The sequence below is a fragment of the Tarenaya hassleriana genome, unplaced genomic scaffold, assembly GCF_000463585.1.
Source record: "Tarenaya hassleriana unplaced genomic scaffold, ASM46358v1 Cleome237, whole genome shotgun sequence".
Lineage (NCBI taxonomy): Eukaryota > Viridiplantae > Streptophyta > Magnoliopsida > Brassicales > Cleomaceae > Tarenaya > Tarenaya hassleriana.
The window spans coordinates 9-15,712 of record NW_010965677.1 but is presented as its reverse complement, the minus strand read 5'-3'; the positions used below and the strand labels follow the sequence as shown (position 1 = coordinate 15,712).

Genomic DNA, 15,704 nt, shown 5'->3' with positions numbered 1-15,704 from the left:
AATAAATTATCTATTGACTTTTTATTGATATGAAAAAGTTAATAAACAAATAAATAAATAAAAAAATCAATAAAACTATAATAAAATCATGTAAGAGTTTATTCCTTTTTTAAAAAATCAAAATAATATTACTGCAAAGTTTGAGACAACATAGTCATCATCGTCGATCAGTAATTCATCCAGATCTATAGTCCACCAAAAACACATAAAACAAATCAAAGCAAATGCTAAATTGCGTGTAGACGTGCCATTTTTTCGTAATTGATGTTATGTAATCCAAAAGTTGTTATTTTGCGCAAAGTATGATATTATCTGTGAATTCTTGGAGCTGATTTCTACCAACTTTGTGGTCATTAATTAAAACATTAATAATGACGTAGTTTGTTTTTCGTAGTGGGGTTTTCATTCAATTCAAATGGAAAAGCTAAAGCCTTTTTTTTTTTTGTCATATGTAACTGCAAAAACGGGATGAAAAGCTAGTCCAATAATATTAGCCGTCGTTTAATATTGAAAACAACACACTATCTAATATTGACACAATCATTAGAATAGAAGGAACTTAGAAACATCAGAAGCCACAGATTGATGCACACGTGTCAGCTGCCAGCCCAGAAGACTTGGATGCCAAGTGTCACCACGTACGCATGGTGGCCACGTGGATGTCTGTGTCCTGCGCAACGCACGACCTCTCACGACAACGTGGCAGTCTCAACAGCCCCGATAGTAACGTCCGTCTTCTGCCAACTTGCGAGGGATTGAGCGACCTGTTACGGCGTCGACTCCTCCGTCAGGGTCGTGGACCATACGGTCCTACGTGGACGGTCTTCGTGGCGCCACATGTGGCATGCTTTGGTTCAGACAGGATCTTGAGTGTGCCAGACCCCCGCAGCACGTGAGGCTCACAAGCGTGGAAAAATCGGAGCTGCGGCCATTAATATCCTTCCAATGTGTATCGCCAAGGCATCCTTCCCTGATTTAGCTTTTTATCACGCCGGATTCTGTTTTCATTGCCTTTTTTTACCACACCCCCTCTTTATTTTATTTTAATCTCTATATATACGTCAGTGTGATTTTTATCTCCTTGTTGGAATTGATGATTTTGGGGGGAAAACATTTAGTATGAGAGGAAAGAGCAAGTGAAAATCTTCCGATATTCTTTTAGTACTAGTTTATACACAAACTATTAACTGTCGACGATCTTCTTTTAGTACTAGTTTATACACAAACTATTGTACCAAATTCTAACAAACTCTAATATAAGGAGAGAAAAAATAAAATAAAAATATCTTGTAGTTTCAACTAAAAGACTAGTAAGAATCTGAGGGTGACGTGTCACCAAATTCAGTCATAAAAATAAGACATTCTCGATAAGCGGGTCACATCCGTGAGTGTGTGTATCCCCGTTATATAGAGAAGCGGACGGGCCATTGTTTTGTCAGATACGAGAGGAGAGAGCAGGAGATGGACGCAGAGAAGGCGAAGGAGTATGGGGAGGAGGAGGAGCGTTGCCCAGTGGAGGAGGTGGCTCTGGTCGTGCCGGAGACGGATGACCCGAGCCTGCCGGTGATGACATTCAGGGCGTGGTTCCTGGGTCTAACCTCATGCGTCCTCCTCATCTTCCTAAACACCTTCTTCACCTACCGCACTCAGCCCCTTACCATCTCCGCCATTCTAATGCAGATCTCCGTCTTGCCCATCGGCAAGTTCATGGCTCGCACTCTGCCCACAACGCCTTACGAGCTCTTCGGCAGGAAATTCAGCCTGAACCCGGGTCCCTTCAACATCAAGGAGCACGTCATTATCACCATCTTCGCCAACTGCGGCGTTTCGTTCGGCGGCGGCGACGCCTACTCCATCGGCGCTATAACCGTTATGAAGGCTTACTACAAGCAGACCCTCAGCTTCCTCTGCGCCATCTTCATCGTCTTGACCACTCAGGTTACCTTATCTGTCTCTTCTCAGCAAATTTAGAAACTTTTAGTTCTTCTCTGCTGTTGACGGGTTCTTGAATGTTGAACAGATTTTGGGGTACGGATGGGCCGGAATTCTGAGGAGGTACCTGGTTGATCCCGTCGACATGTGGTGGCCTTCAAACCTCGCTCAAGTTTCTCTCTTCAGGTTTTTTCCTTCCTCAGTTTCATTCTCTTACTGTACAATGTTTGAATTGCTTTGAGACGATGCGATTGTGGTTACAATTGGTTGGATTCCTAGAATACAAGTCAAGTGCCTAAATAATTAGACTAAATCGGATAAACTAGCCACCAGATAAAATTCCAAACGTTGGGATGCCTTGCCCTGTTTTTCTTCGTCTGATAGGGCACATAACATCCCCAAGGTTTTGCCTTTACAATCCATGAAGTTGTTGATGTGTTAGGGCTCTGCACGAGAAGGAAAACAAGACGAGAGGCTTGAGCCGAATGCAGTTCTTCCTAGTAGCTCTTGCGGGAAGCTTTATATACTACGCCCTCCCCGGATATCTCTTCCCAGTTTTGACCTTCTTCTCGTGGGTCTGTTGGGTTTGGCCTAAAAGCATCACGGCACAGCAGGTTGGTTCCGGTTACCATGGACTTGGGTTGGGAGCCTTTACTATCGACTGGGCTGGCATTTCTGCTTACCATGGCAGTCCCTTGGTGGCTCCTTGGTCCTCCATCGTCAACGTTGGCGTTGGCTTCATCATCTTCATCTACATCATTGTCCCTCTCTGTTACTGGAAGTACAACACCTTTGACGCTCGCAAGTTCCCCATTTTCTCCAATCAGCTATTCACTTCCAGTGGCCAGAAGTACGACACCACCAAAATCTTGACCCCGCACTTTGATCTCGATGTCTCTTCTTATAACAGCTATGGAAAACTTTACCTTAGCCCTCTCTTTGCTCTCTCCATTGGATCCGGGTTTGCCAGATTCACCGCAACACTGACTCATGTGGCCTTGTTCAATGGCAGGTGAATTTCTGAGCTGAACGCTCGCTGTTGAGTAAAGCATTACGTTTTTTTTTTTATCTAAACAGTAAAGCATTACCTTGAATGACCGATGGTGCTTTCTTGTTGTTTTGGTAGGGATATCTGGAGACAGACATGGTCCGCAATGCAAAATGCGAAGCTAGATATCCATGCAAAACTGATGAAAAGCTACAAACAAGTGCCAGAGTGGTGGTTTTATGTTCTGCTGTTAGGAAGTACAGCTCTGTCACTTTTGATGTCTTTCGTGTGGAAGGATCAAGTGCAGTTGCCATGGTGGGGAATGCTGTTTGCTTTTGCCTTGGCCTTTGTAGTTACTCTCCCAATTGGTGTCATTCAAGCAACTACCAACCAGGTAAATACTAAATATACACGCTCCAGTTGGTTTTGAGTTGTACACCGGATAGGCCACTGTTGTGACCCGTTGCTCGTGAATGTGCAGCAACCAGGGTACGATATAATAGCACAGTTCATGATCGGTTATGTTCTGCCGGGAAAACCAATTGCAAACTTGCTTTTCAAGATTTATGGGAGAATCAGCACAGTCCATGCTCTCTCTTTCCTGGCAGACCTTAAGCTTGGTCACTACATGAAAATTCCACCGCGTTGCATGTACACAGCTCAGGTTTCACCTTTTCTTCAAACCCAGAAGAGATCTGGAGCTAATGATCCTCCCTTTTTTTTTGGGGTTTTTCAAATGGAATATGTAATTTTTTGAGATGGGTCGGGTTCTTGCAGCTGGTGGGCACTCTTCTAGCAGGAGTGGTGAACCTTGGGGTGGCATGGTGGATGTTGGAGAGCATTCAAGACATATGTGATATCGAAGGAGAGCACCCTGATAGCCCGTGGACTTGCCCCAAGTACAGAGTCACATTCGACGCATCTGTGATCTGGGGATTGATTGGACCAAAAAGGCTCTTTGGACCAGGGGGCATGTACCGTAACCTGGTCTGGCTGTTCCTGATAGGAGCTGTTCTACCTGTTCCCGTGTGGGTGCTGAGCAAGATTTTCCCCGACCAGAAGTGGATGCCTGTCGTTCACTTTGGCATCTCAGGCGGAGTGGCGCACCGTATCAGCGCCCAATTCACGCCTTTAAAGAAAGGATGCTGCTTTTTCTCAGTTGCACCTCGCTTGAAAGCCAGTCTATGCTGTGGTTCATTCATGAAAAGCCCTCGTATGAGATCCTTAGCAGCGAAACTCACCACAGGTGCCTTTGGAAATCGAAGAGGCTGACCAATCACATTGAATAATATCTGGCGGTTGCCAGATCCTTTGAAGGGTGTCCTGCCAAAGAATAGCTCGTATACAAAGATCCCAAAAGTCCACCAACCCGTGCCCTTCCCCCTTAATTATCTCTGTAGCCAAGTATTCATGCGTCCCAACAAAGACATAGATCGGGCATCAGTTGGCTCAGCAACGAGCTCGGGTAATGGGCTAGCTTGGTTTCCTGTGTCGTTTTTGGATTTCCGTTCCCTTTTGGACTTGCTTGAAGGAATGCCTCCTGCCACCCCGACCAACATCGCTAGCTGGCTCGTCACAGGAATGATCTTCAACTACTTCGTGTTCAAGTACCACAAGAGATGGTGGCAGAAGTACAACTACGTTCTGTCCGCGGCTCTTGATGCAGGCACGGCTTTCATGGGGGTTTTGCTCTTCTTTGCCCTGCAGAATGAGGGACACAACCTCAAATGGTGGGGGACACAAGTAGACCACTGTCCACTCGCTTCCTGTCCTACGGCTCCTGGAATTAAAGTTAAGGGATGCCCTGTTTTCTGACTATTTTGATGATGTTCATCCGCTGTTCCACTACATTTGTTTTGCCCTTTTCTTGCTTCTTCGTATAGAATATAACGCAACTCCCTAGGAACGTGAGTGCACCAAGGTAAATAAATTCCGGGACGTGAGAGATCTCCTGCATTTTTCTTTTCCTTGATCTAAAGGAAACTGTCACAAGCGATGAAGGCCCAAGAAAAGCAGACTCGATTAGCTACTACTTGTTCTCCCTTTTTAATGTATTGTCAACAATATTCACTTGGATTATCTAAACATTTCCTCTTCTTTTCTCTTTGCGCAAGTTTTAGCAAAGCTAATTACATAACAAATTGTCATAAAAAAAATGAAGAGCTCCTCTCGAGAGTTAAACTCGTGAATTGAAGCCCATCTTTGCACTTTGAAGTGTTTTGGACACACGCTGGAGAGGAGAACCTGACATAGAGAAAGAGTTGGAGCGGGACTGACATTCAATGGGCCGGGAGCCGAGTCACGACAAGGGTGGCCGTAGCTCCACCACCTCGTTCGTCTTGTGAAAAGCTTAAAGCACTGGTACAGCAAACAAGGAACAAGAATACCGAGAGACACTTCATGATATGATCATTTATTACACAAGTGACGTGACCTTTCTCTGAGAAAAAAATGATCGAACTCGCGATCCTTCGCTTACGATGCCAAGGGACACCGTGATATTCGAGACGGAGCCTTGTTTTCGTGTGATAACATTAACAGGTTTGTGATGATGATGATGGATGCCCGAAAATTGAGAGCTGGGAGGATGAGTTTGAAAGCGAGCGTGGTGGTAGAGTCCGCAACATCTGACGACGACAACTCTCCGAAAAGCAAAACCATCGATCTCGGCAATGAAAGCAACGTCCTCTTCTATCCTAGGTTTTTCCCCTACGACCAATCCTGGGGTTTCTTCCATTTCCTCGACAAACACATCCCCTGGACTAGACCCACCATTCGTGTCTTCGGCCGATCCTGCCTCCAGGTTCTCTCTCTCCCCCCTCCCTTCTTATTCCATCTAGATTCATTTGGATTGCCTTGTATTGAAATGATTGTCTCTGGCGAAAATCGAAACAAAGTTTGCTGCTTCCAGTTGATTTATGTGCAAAGGAAGGAGCTTGGATTAGTGTGGCCATGTGGGATTACGCTCGAATGATAAATTTTATGTGGAAGGGAACCTAGTTAACAGTGCTCAATTCGTTTGCAAATTGAAGGACTTTATGGTGGTGATATGATAATTGCCTAATCATGTGTGTATCCGCCGTTTGTAGCCTAGAGATACATGTTATGTTGCATGTAGCGGATTGACTGAGCTAGTGTACAGTGGTTATCGGCCGCGTGCCTATTCTTGGGATGATTTTCCACCCCTTAAAGAGATCCTCGATGCTGTAAGATTGAATCCCGACCTCTCTCTCTCTCTCTCGCTTTAGAGATGGTTCCCAACTTTTTCTTTTGTTTTGTCATGTAAGGTTCACAAAGTGCTTCCCGGAAGCAGATTCAACAGCTTGCTGTTAAATAGGTACAAAGGAGGCAACGACTATGTGGGTTGGCATGCAGATGATGAGAAGCTTTATGGTCCAACTCCGGAAATAGCATCAGTCTCTTTTGGATGTGAACGTGAGTTTCTGTTGAAGAAAAAGAAACTGGAGGGTATGTGACATTACCATGTAGTGATTCCTGTGAACTCGTGGGAGGTTAAGCTAACGTGATTGATGTGAATGTGTAGAGAAAGCGCTGGATGATGAACCTGCAAGAAAGAGACTTAAGAGAAGCAGCGGAGGAGATGTGCGGTCTTTTACACTGAAGCATGGATCAATGCTGGTGATGAGAGGATACACACAGAGGGATTGGGTTCATTCTGTACCAAAACGTGCAAAGGCAGAAGGCATTCGTATTAATCTCACCTTTAGGCGTGTTGTGTGATGTTCCTTGGGGTAGAATGTGCAGTCGGGTTTGGAAAAATATCAACAACTTCGGTGCCCTGAGCAAGGAGATGTATTTCTTCAATGAGGTGTAGCAATCACTCAATTTCTCTTTCAAACGTGTGTTTTGTGTTTGAAAAGGCGGGCAATGGTGATGTAATTTGGGTTGTAGGGAGGTGGCCTCTTCCAAATCAGAACCAAATAAACAAAAAGAATGTTAAAAGGAGAGAGAGGCAGACGTGCCAACCACCAAAATTGCTATTTAGGGATGTGATGAGAGGTCTTAACAGTAAATGCACGTATGATGGGATTGTAACCGTTAAAAAAAATAGACATGGTGCACAAAAACACAGGCTGATTTTATAAGAAAGAAGCCAACACCATACAATTACAAAGGGATTGAGAGAGAAGGCTCATCTTTTAAACAAAGGTAATTATTCCCCTTTCTTCTCCGAATTGCCCTGTCTTTGGATCCGCTGAATCATCCGTGTGAAAGGTAGATTAGGCAGGAGAAAACGCTATGATCATTCATTCAAAGATATGTTGATGTAAAATACATTCGTGCGTTTTGGTTTCAGAAGGAAAGGAATGGTGAACATAAGAGTAGCAGATCGGAACAAAGGGCCAGAGTCGCCCAAGACAGAGGTTGGGGAGATAGACACGAGAGCCCCTTTCCAATCTGTCAAGGCCGCCGTCAGTTTGTTCGGGGAAGTTGCCATCTCTCGCCAGAGAAGTACTCCCCGCAGGTCCAGACTCTCCTCTGAGGTACCCGACCAACCTTTTCTCCTAATGTTTTCTTTTTTGGATCACATATTCTTCTTCATTCTTGTCTTTCTGAAATGTTTTATCAGAGCGTTCTTGATAAAGAAACACAGCTAATGCTGGCCCAGAAAGAATTCTCCAAGATCAAGCAGAAGCTGGAGAACACCGAGGTCACCAGATCCCGGGCTCTATCTGATCTCGCCATGGCCAAGCGTACCATGGTCGACTTAAGCAACAAGCTCCAGACGGTCAACCTGTCCAAGCTCTCTGCTTTAGACACCAAAGAATCCGTCCAACAACGAGAAGAACAGCTTGAACACGACAAATCCCATGGCCGCCACAACCATGAGCTCGACCTTGCCAGAGAACAGTATCTTTCCACAACAGTTGAGCTCGACGCCGCCAAGCAACAACTCAACCAAATCAGACAGAGCTTTGATTCTGCCATGGATGCTAAATCCTCTGCCCTGCAGCAGGCCGCCGAAGCACAACGTGCCATAGAAGCGAATTCTAGGAAGGTCGATGAGCTGTCCAAGGAGATTTCTGACATGAAGGACGCCATTCAGCAATTGAAGTCTGCCGCTACCCAAAATCTTCAGGAGTATGAAAAGATTATGAAAGACAAAGACTATTTACGGGACTGTTACAAGGCTGGTGTCGAAGATGCTGAGAAGAAACTGTTAGCTCTGAGGAAACAATATGATCCTGAGCTCACAAGATCCCTGGAGGCGAAACTGACTGAGACAACATTGGAAATCGAGGTGTTGCGTGAAGAGATGAAGAAGGCTCATGAATCTGAGATGAACACTGTTAAGATCATAACAAATGAGCTTAATGATGCAACTACCAGACTACAGGAGGCTGCAGATGAGGAATGCTCTCTCAGAAGCTTGGTCAATTCTCTGAGGATGGAACTAGAAGACTTGAGGAGAGAATGCGAGCAACAAAAACAAAAACAAGCTGAGAGATTGGCAATGGAGGAACAAAAACAAGCAGAGGCGCTCGAACAGGAGAATTTGAAGCTGGAGCAGATGTTGTCAGAAGCCGCAAGCGTGAGAAGAGAAGCTGAGAAGATGAACAGGAAGACTGAGGAGCTGAAGAAGGAAACTGAGGCTGCTGTACTAGCTGCAGAGGAAGCGGAGAAAAGACTAGAGCTTGTAATAAGAGAAGTTGAAGAGGCGAAAACAGCTGAGGAGAAGGTTCGCGAAGAGATGAAGATTATGTCTCGGAAGCAAGAGAGCAAGAAACAACATGAAGTATCAGCCTCCAAGATTAAAATCACAGTGCAAGAGTTTGAATCTCTGAAACGAGGCACGGCTGAAACTGAGAAGATGATTGAGATGAAGCTGGCGGAGATAGCAATTCAGCTGGAAGAGGTCAATGCAAGAAAAACCGAAGCAGATAAGAACTTAGAGGCAAACCTGAAAGCGTTGGAGGAGATAAAGACTGCTACAGATTTGGCTCAGAAGTCAGCGGAATCTGCAGAAACAGCGAAGAGTGTGGTGGAAACCGAGCTGAGGAGATGGCGTCAACAAGAAAATGTGCAACATGCATAGAGATCAAGCCTTTTGCTTCAGGAACATGATGAATACAAGCCCTGTTCGTACACTGGCACAACACTTGATGCATCTAAAAACATCTTTCACTGATTTTTTTTAGGCTTTTTACAACGTTAGGGGCGATGAGAATGAGAAACATGTCTATACTGCACGGTCATTTATTGTATAAAGCTTCTTTGTTTGAACTTTGTCCTGCGCTGTTAAAAGCTCAATACTCAGCCAACAACAATGGTGGCACAGGTAGCCTTTCTATCTCCAAAGAATAATGCCATGCGCGATAGAAACAATGGACAATAATAATGCCATGCACGATACAAACTGTTTGTCAACAACAAATAAACTCTTCTCCTACAACTCTACCGTTTACCTGTTGCCAGCAAACGCTAGAAGAAATCAAATTGGCGATAATTATCAGGCTGAAGGGCAATCCCCGGGCCAGATGACAATGGTGGCACAGGTAGCCTTTCTATCTCCAAAGGCTTTGGCATCTCAGGCGGAGTGGCGCACCGTATCAGCGCCCAATTCACGCCTTTAAAGAAAGGATGCTGCTTTTTCTCAGTTGCACCTCGCTTGAAAGCCAGTCTATGCTGTGGTTCATTCATGAAAAGCCCTCGTATGAGATCCTTAGCAGCGAAACTCACCACAGGTGCCTTTGGAAATCGAAGAGGCTGACCAATCACATTGAATAATATCTGGCGGTTGCCAGATCCTTTGAAGGGTGTCCTGCCAAAGAATAGCTCGTATACAAAGATCCCAAAAGTCCACCAACCCGTGCCCTTCCCCCTTAATTATCTCTGTAGCCAAGTATTCATGCGTCCCAACAAAGACATAGATCGGGCATCAGTTGGCTCAGCAACGAGCTCGGGTAATGGGCTAGCTTGGTTTCCTGTGTCGTTTTTGGATTTCCGTTCCCTTTTGGACTTGCTTGAAGCAAGCCGCAGGTGTGCAATGCACGATAACGAGAAGGCTGGATGCAGTAAGCAGGGTACTTGCGTAATCCATGGGACCCATCGGTGTTGTGTTGGGTGGAAATTAATGGGTTGTTGATTGGGCTAATAAATTCAATGGCCCATTAATTAAATGGTTGGTGAAACTGAAACACTCATGGTCCAAGATCCATCAATCCATTAAATTCAGTCGAACCACACTCCAAATTAAATACGGGGATATCACATTATACTAGATTTTTAAACAGGGGAGATTTTTTTTTGTGCACACATATTTTGTTTTGCCAATACATATATCCACAATGATTATATGTTCGGTTAATTCTCAAAAAATTAAGTGGTGCCCTGAAACTAAGTGCCGTTCTAAACTTGTGTTGGGATTGAGGATCTAGTAGAATATGATTTCATTATGGATTAACCTAGCTAAGGTTCATAAACATATAATTAGAAAGAACTATCTTACAATCCCTAACGATTTATAACTTCATAGTTTTCCTCCATAAGGCAGCAAGTTCAAAGAGGGGCAGGATGGCTGTTCCTATTAAATTAGTTAACGAATTAATTAAACTGTTGCTGGTTCTGTACGTGCCGTGCCATTGATATTAAAAAAAAGAAAACAATCTGAAGGTCAAACAACATCACCTCACCGCTCACGCGGATTGCAATCAGTGAAAAGTCTCCGGCGACATCTTCTCCAGTCTCCACGTCTGTGTTTCCTCCGAAATTTGCATTATAATGGTGTCCATAGTTTCACCACTTCAGCCGGCAGTCTCTCCCCCATATCTCCAACCTTCAAAGCCATTCCTCCTCATTTTCCTTTCTGAGCCCTCATCGTAACAACTGAAAATCAATCTTTTTTCTACAAAAGAGATTTTTTTTTGGGTTTTGTTTTTCTTCGTCCTTGTCGGAACCGCGCGATCCTTCCTATTTCCCCTAGCCGCGATCGTTGTCGGCCTATCTCGTAGATTTATCCTCTGTAATTTGATTCGTCTGTTGATTGATGTAATCAACAGCGATCGCTATGAAGCTTCAGGTTCGAGTCTCAGAAGCAAGGAATTTGCCGGCCATGGATCTCAACGGGTACAGCGACCCCTACGTGAGATTGCAGTTAGGGAAACAGAGGACAAGGACGAAAGTGGTGAAGAAGAACTTGAACCCCAGATGGGCTGAGGATTTCTGTTTCGCCGTCGATGATTTGAGCGAAGAACTGGTGGTGTCTGTTCTTGACGAGGATAAGTACTTCAATGACGACTTCGTTGGGCAGGTTCGAGTGCCTGTTTCCCGTGTTTTCGACGCAGAGAATCAATCTATCGGAAACGTTTGGTATCCCCTTCAGCCGAAGAAGAAAAATTCCAAGAAGGATTGTGGTATGCCTCCCTTCTCCTCAAATGTTTCATCATTTTCACTAGCAAATGGATGTTTATGTGTAAAGATGAAGTTTTGAGATTCCGATCATGGTCGCTAGAATCGCAGTAGCTAAACTCGGAACTTTCCTCTTTATCTGATCCCTGTTGGGCAGGTGAAATTCTTCTGGGTATATGTTTCAGTCAGAAGAACTCCGCTGTCGATTCGAATTCCAATTGTGAGCACGACTTCAAAGTGGAATCACCCGGTGATCCGTCTACATGCGTCTCTCCTTCTAGATCAGAAGATGCTACGTCTTCCAAAGAAGATAAATCAATTTCGCAGAAAACTTTTGCGTGTCGAATTGCTCAGATTTTTAACAAAAATGCAGATAGTGCACCTGCGCTGTCGACAAGTAGGAGCATGGATTTGTCCGAGGCATCTGAAATCTCTAAACCGGGGTCCTCTATTGAGCAGTCTGAGGATGAATCATCTTCTGCTTCCTTTGAGGAAGTAATGAAGTCAATGGAGTCTAGAGATGAGGAAAGTGAAACTCCGAGTGATCTTCCGGGAGGGATCCTTCTGGATCAGTTGTATATGATTGCCCCATCAGATCTAAACGCTCTGATATTCTCGCTCGATTCAAATTTCTACACATCATTTACTGAGTCGCAAGGTACCACGGAGGTTCATATAGGGCCCTGGAAATTTGAAAATGAAGGTGAGAGCCTTAAAAGAATTGTTACTTACCTCAAGGCTCCGACCAAACTTATCAAGGCTGTCAGAGGCACTGAGGACCAGACATACCTTAAAGCTGATGGGAAGGTTTACGCTGTTTTAGCAAGTGTGAGCACTCCAGATGTTCCTTACGGAAGTACCTTCAAGGTCGAACTGCTTTACTGCATCACTCCTGGCCCTGAGCTGCCAGCTGGGGATCAATGTTCTCGTTTGGTTGTTTCTTGGAGAATGAATTTTCTGCAGAGCACCATGATGAGAGGTATGATAGAGAATGGAGCCCGGCAAGGTCTAAAAGACAACTTTGAACAGTATGCCAATTTGTTGGCTCAAACTGTAAAGCCCGTCGATTCAAAGGATATCGGGTTAAACAAGGAGCAGGCTTTGTCTTCCTTGCAAGTCGAGACACAGTCAGACTGGAAATTGGCTGTGCAGTATTTTGCCAATTTCACTGTCTTTTCCACTTTTCTGATCGGTGTTTATATACTCATCCATATTATGCTTGCTTTACCCAGCACAATTCAAGGCCTCGAGTTTAATGGTCTTGATCTTCCGGATTCGGTTGGTGAATTTGTTGTCAGTGGGGTTCTTGTTCTTCAAGCTGAAAGGGTATTGCACTTAATTTCTCGTTTCATTCAGGCAAGAAAACAAAAAGGTAATATCAATGATGATACTATCGACCATCCGTCTTTTTACATGTTGCTGGCCTCTAGTTCCTGACCTGCTGTCTTTGTCACCCATCTGTCTTCAGGCTCATAATTGTTGATTAACTAATGGCATGCGATGTTTCTTCTGCTTCATATGAATCCAATTATAGGCACTGATCATGGCGTCAAAGCTCATGGAGATGGCTGGTTGCTCACTGTTGCTTTGATTGAGGGGATTGATCTAGCAGCTGTGGATTCAAACGGACATTGTGACCCATATGTGGTATTTACTTGCAACGGGAAGACAAGAACCAGCTCCATCAAATTCCAGAAATCTCATCCTCAGTGGAATGGTAAAAGTTCTCTCTGATTGTACTTTGTCTAGCTATTTCTCATTGTGGTCAAATGATGTTGCCTTTGTGTCTTTTGCAATATTGTTTTTCTGCAGAAATATTTGAATTTGACGCGATGGATGACCCTCCTTCAGTCCTAAATGTTGAAGTTTATGATTTTGATGGGCCTTTTGACGAGGCCGTTTCTCTTGGACATGCGGAGATCAACTTTGTGAGATCTAATATATCAGATCTAGCGGATGTTTGGATACCACTGCAGGGAAAATTGGCTCAGGCTTGTCAATCAAAGCTGCACCTGAGAATTTTCTTGGATCATACAGGAGGTGGAAATGTTGTGAGAGAATATTTAAATAAGATGGAGAAAGAAGTGGGGAAGAAGGTATGCTGTCGCTGCTTTTCTCCCTGAATTAACATTTGCGGCATTCTAATCCCCCTGGAACTGAAATTGCAGATAAATGTGCGTTCTCCTCAAACGAATTCTGCCTTCCAGAAACTCTTTGGGCTCCCACAAGAGGAATTTCTGATCAATGATTTCACATGTCATTTAAAGCGCAAAATGCCTATGCAGGTGACAATAAGTTTTGATGTTTCTTTTAACCGGAATAATGAGGTATTGATTCGATTTTTCTTTGCCCAGGGTCGTCTATTTCTGTCTGCCAGGATTATTGGCTTCTATGCAAGCCTTTTCGGGAACAAAACAAAGTTTTTTTTCCTTTGGGAGGATATAGAGGACATTCAAGTGCTCCCTCCCACACTTGCTTCAATGGGAAGTCCCATTATCGTTATGACTCTCAGACCAGGTAGAGGAATGGATGCAAGGGTTGGTGCCAAGACACAAGATGAAGAAGGCAGGCTTAAATTCCATTTCCACTCATTTGTGTCTTTCAACGTTGCACAAAAGTAAGTCACAAAGTATAGGCACTTCACATTTTCTTCTCCCTGGACCTTTTTATAGACTCGCCCTTTCCCACTTCCTAATTTCTAAGCCCATCCATTTAGACATCCCAGCATGATGGATGAATCTAGAATGTGCTCTGAAGATAGCATCATTTGGGCTTTTTGATCCCATATATTAACGTTTTAAAGGAGGTTGTTGGTGGCTGTGTATGAATAGGACAATTATGGCTCTTTGGAAAGCGAAATCTTTGAGTCCAGAACAAAAAGTGCAAGCCGTTGAAGAAGAATCAGAAGATAAGCTTCACAGCGAAGAGAGTGGTTCATTCTTGGGGGTTGATGATGTCCGATTCGCTGAGGTTTATTCTTCTACCCTTCCTGTTCCGGTAAGTCAGCTTAATGGTAATTGCTAATGTTGTATCATATGTGTGAGACTGAGAATGTGCGTGATGCAAGCTTCAAGAAGCTATCAACATCATGTAAATGAAGTAAGCTAGCAAGTAAAGTGTTTAAAGAAATCTTACAAGGAAAGCATCATGTTTTCTTTTTTTGGGGTGATTCCAGGTAAGTTTCTTCATGGAGTTGTTTGGTGGGGGTGAATTGGATCGTAAAGCTATGGAGAGAGCAGGTTGTCAGAGCTATTCATGCAGTCCATGGGAATCTGAGAAGGCTGATGTGTATGAGAGGCAGACATACTACAGGGATAAGCGCATTTCTCGCTATAGAGGAGAAGTGACAAGTACTCAGCAAAAATCTCTTCTGCTGGATAGGAGCGGTTGGCTTGTTGAAGAGGTTTTGACTATCCATGGGGTCCCTCTCGGTGACTATTTTAATGTATGGATTCCCTTCTCTTTAACGGGCGAGCAATATCAATCAACAAACTGTAGGATTTACTTCTCTATTATTCGTGATTTTTACAGCTACATCTTAGATACCAAGTGGAGGATTTGCCCTCAAGACCAAAGACCACATATGTTCGTGTATTCTTTGGAATTGAATGGCTAAAGAGCAGTAGACATCAGAAAAGAGTGACAAAGAACATCCTCGTGAATCTACAGGATCGCCTGAAACTGACATTTGGCTTCCTGGAGAAGGAATATGGGAGCAGTTCATAGTAAAATTTACTTTTTTTACAACAGGAAATTGCATTTGGAGAGCTCGTAGGATTCAGGGTCTGAAGCTGGCTCCAACTATTATAATTGCCTATCCCTTTCTCGGGAAACACAGTGAATTTGAAAAAAGCTTGTTGCCAACTTGCTCGTGCTCGTGTACTTACACTTGTAGAAAAATGAAGTTTCTCTCGAGCTTTGTAGTTTGATTTTATTTCTTACTCCTTTCCCTTTTCTTCTTTTGTTGAAGAAAATATGAGTGTTGTAATGAGGCACATGGGTTCAAGACAGACTTATTATTCTTTGTAGTAGAAGAATCTGTACATCCGAGCAATCATTTTATGATTCAGGTGATACATCTCTCAGGCCAAAACTTTGCACTGTCGGCAGCAGAAAAAAGATTCATTTGATCAGCCAAACACATTTGTTAAATGTTCAAATATCGTACATCTCTTGTCTCGACGGCACAAAACGCGGTTGCCAATGAACTTAATATATATTTTTTATTGCCAAAGAGTAGAATATTCATAATCCAGAAAAAGAAAAATCATAGCATATTGCTGGAAAAACTCGTTGCCAGTAGCAGCTTGAACAAATCAAACAACCCGTTGTTGATAGCGAGAAAATAAAAAGTATAGCTGTGCATAGGGTTTAGGGTTTAGGGTTTAGGGTTTAGGGTTTAGGGTTTAGGGTT

The 15,704-nt window shown here is 43.7% G+C and overlaps 4 protein-coding genes across 8 annotated transcripts; all 4 read left to right on the top strand.

Moving 5' to 3' along the window:
- The first annotated feature begins 1,408 nt into the window (after window positions 1-1,408).
- Window positions 1,409-5,016, top strand: LOC104815474 (oligopeptide transporter 3). The gene is made up of 7 exons (XM_010543884.2): window positions 1,409-1,938; window positions 2,021-2,118; window positions 2,375-2,944; window positions 3,059-3,314; window positions 3,402-3,584; window positions 3,698-4,013; window positions 4,452-5,016. Exons 1-7 carry the CDS (start codon window positions 1,462-1,464, stop codon window positions 4,733-4,735), a joined length of 2,184 nt encoding a protein of 727 aa, XP_010542186.1. The 5' UTR covers window positions 1,409-1,461; the 3' UTR covers window positions 4,736-5,016.
- A 103-nt stretch (window positions 5,017-5,119) lies between these two features.
- On the top strand, window positions 5,120-6,886 carry LOC104815473 (DNA oxidative demethylase ALKBH2). 2 transcript variants are annotated; one of them, XM_010543882.1, is made up of 4 exons: window positions 5,120-5,723; window positions 6,010-6,126; window positions 6,208-6,388; window positions 6,465-6,886. In XM_010543882.1, exons 1-4 carry the CDS (start codon window positions 5,469-5,471, stop codon window positions 6,659-6,661), a joined length of 750 nt encoding a protein of 249 aa, XP_010542184.1. In that variant the 5' UTR covers window positions 5,120-5,468; the 3' UTR covers window positions 6,662-6,886. The 2 variants fall into 2 exon arrangements, with proteins under 2 accessions (XP_010542184.1, XP_010542185.1); XM_010543883.1 differs by lacking the exon at window positions 6,010-6,126.
- A 98-nt stretch (window positions 6,887-6,984) lies between these two features.
- Window positions 6,985-9,231, top strand: LOC104815472 (WEB family protein At1g12150). Of its 4 annotated transcripts, none has more exons than XM_010543878.1 (3): window positions 6,985-7,090; window positions 7,242-7,425; window positions 7,512-9,231. In XM_010543878.1, the coding sequence occupies exons 2-3, from the start codon at window positions 7,249-7,251 to the stop codon at window positions 8,976-8,978; spliced, it is 1,644 nt and encodes a 547-aa protein (XP_010542180.1). In that variant the 5' UTR covers window positions 6,985-7,090; window positions 7,242-7,248; the 3' UTR covers window positions 8,979-9,231. The 4 variants fall into 4 exon arrangements, with proteins under 4 accessions (XP_010542180.1, XP_010542179.1, XP_010542181.1 ...); XM_010543877.1 differs by having other exon boundaries at window positions 7,239-7,425; XM_010543879.1 differs by lacking the exon at window positions 6,985-7,090 and adding an exon at window positions 7,109-7,156 and having other exon boundaries at window positions 7,239-7,425.
- Window positions 9,232-10,541: 1,310 nt separating this feature from the next.
- LOC104815471 (C2 and GRAM domain-containing protein At1g03370) lies at window positions 10,542-15,359 on the top strand. Its single transcript, XM_010543876.2, has 9 exons — window positions 10,542-11,295; window positions 11,448-12,662; window positions 12,825-13,007; window positions 13,103-13,386; window positions 13,459-13,575; window positions 13,645-13,907; window positions 14,122-14,287; window positions 14,466-14,735; window positions 14,822-15,359. The coding sequence occupies exons 1-9, from the start codon at window positions 10,950-10,952 to the stop codon at window positions 15,014-15,016; spliced, it is 3,039 nt and encodes a 1,012-aa protein (XP_010542178.1). The 5' UTR covers window positions 10,542-10,949; the 3' UTR covers window positions 15,017-15,359.
- The last annotated feature ends 345 nt before the right edge of the window (window positions 15,360-15,704 follow it).

Excerpts from the sequence above, each read along its gene's own strand:
- LOC104815474 (XM_010543884.2), top strand. The coding sequence starts at position 1,462 with ATGGACGCAGAGAAGGCGAAGGAGTATGGGGAGGAGGAGGAGCGTTGC. Across the intron at positions 2,119-2,374 it reads GCTCAAGTTTCTCTCTTCAG|GGCTCTGCACGAGAAGGAAA; the intron begins GTTTTTTCCTTC and ends TTGATGTGTTAG. Across the intron at positions 2,945-3,058 it reads GTGGCCTTGTTCAATGGCAG|GGATATCTGGAGACAGACAT; the intron begins GTGAATTTCTGA and ends TTGTTTTGGTAG.
- LOC104815473 (XM_010543882.1), top strand. The coding sequence starts at position 5,469 with ATGATGATGATGGATGCCCGAAAATTGAGAGCTGGGAGGATGAGTTTG. Across the intron at positions 5,724-6,009 it reads TCGGCCGATCCTGCCTCCAG|CCTAGAGATACATGTTATGT; the intron begins GTTCTCTCTCTC and ends CGCCGTTTGTAG. Across the intron at positions 6,389-6,464 it reads GAAGAAAAAGAAACTGGAGG|AGAAAGCGCTGGATGATGAA; the intron begins GTATGTGACATT and ends GTGAATGTGTAG.
- LOC104815472 (XM_010543878.1), top strand. The coding sequence starts at position 7,249 with ATGGTGAACATAAGAGTAGCAGATCGGAACAAAGGGCCAGAGTCGCCC. Across the intron at positions 7,426-7,511 it reads GGTCCAGACTCTCCTCTGAG|AGCGTTCTTGATAAAGAAAC; the intron begins GTACCCGACCAA and ends ATGTTTTATCAG.
- LOC104815471 (XM_010543876.2), top strand. The coding sequence starts at position 10,950 with ATGAAGCTTCAGGTTCGAGTCTCAGAAGCAAGGAATTTGCCGGCCATG. Across the intron at positions 13,908-14,121 it reads TCTTTCAACGTTGCACAAAA|GACAATTATGGCTCTTTGGA; the intron begins GTAAGTCACAAA and ends GTGTATGAATAG. Across the intron at positions 14,288-14,465 it reads CTTCTACCCTTCCTGTTCCG|GTAAGTTTCTTCATGGAGTT; the intron begins GTAAGTCAGCTT and ends GGGTGATTCCAG.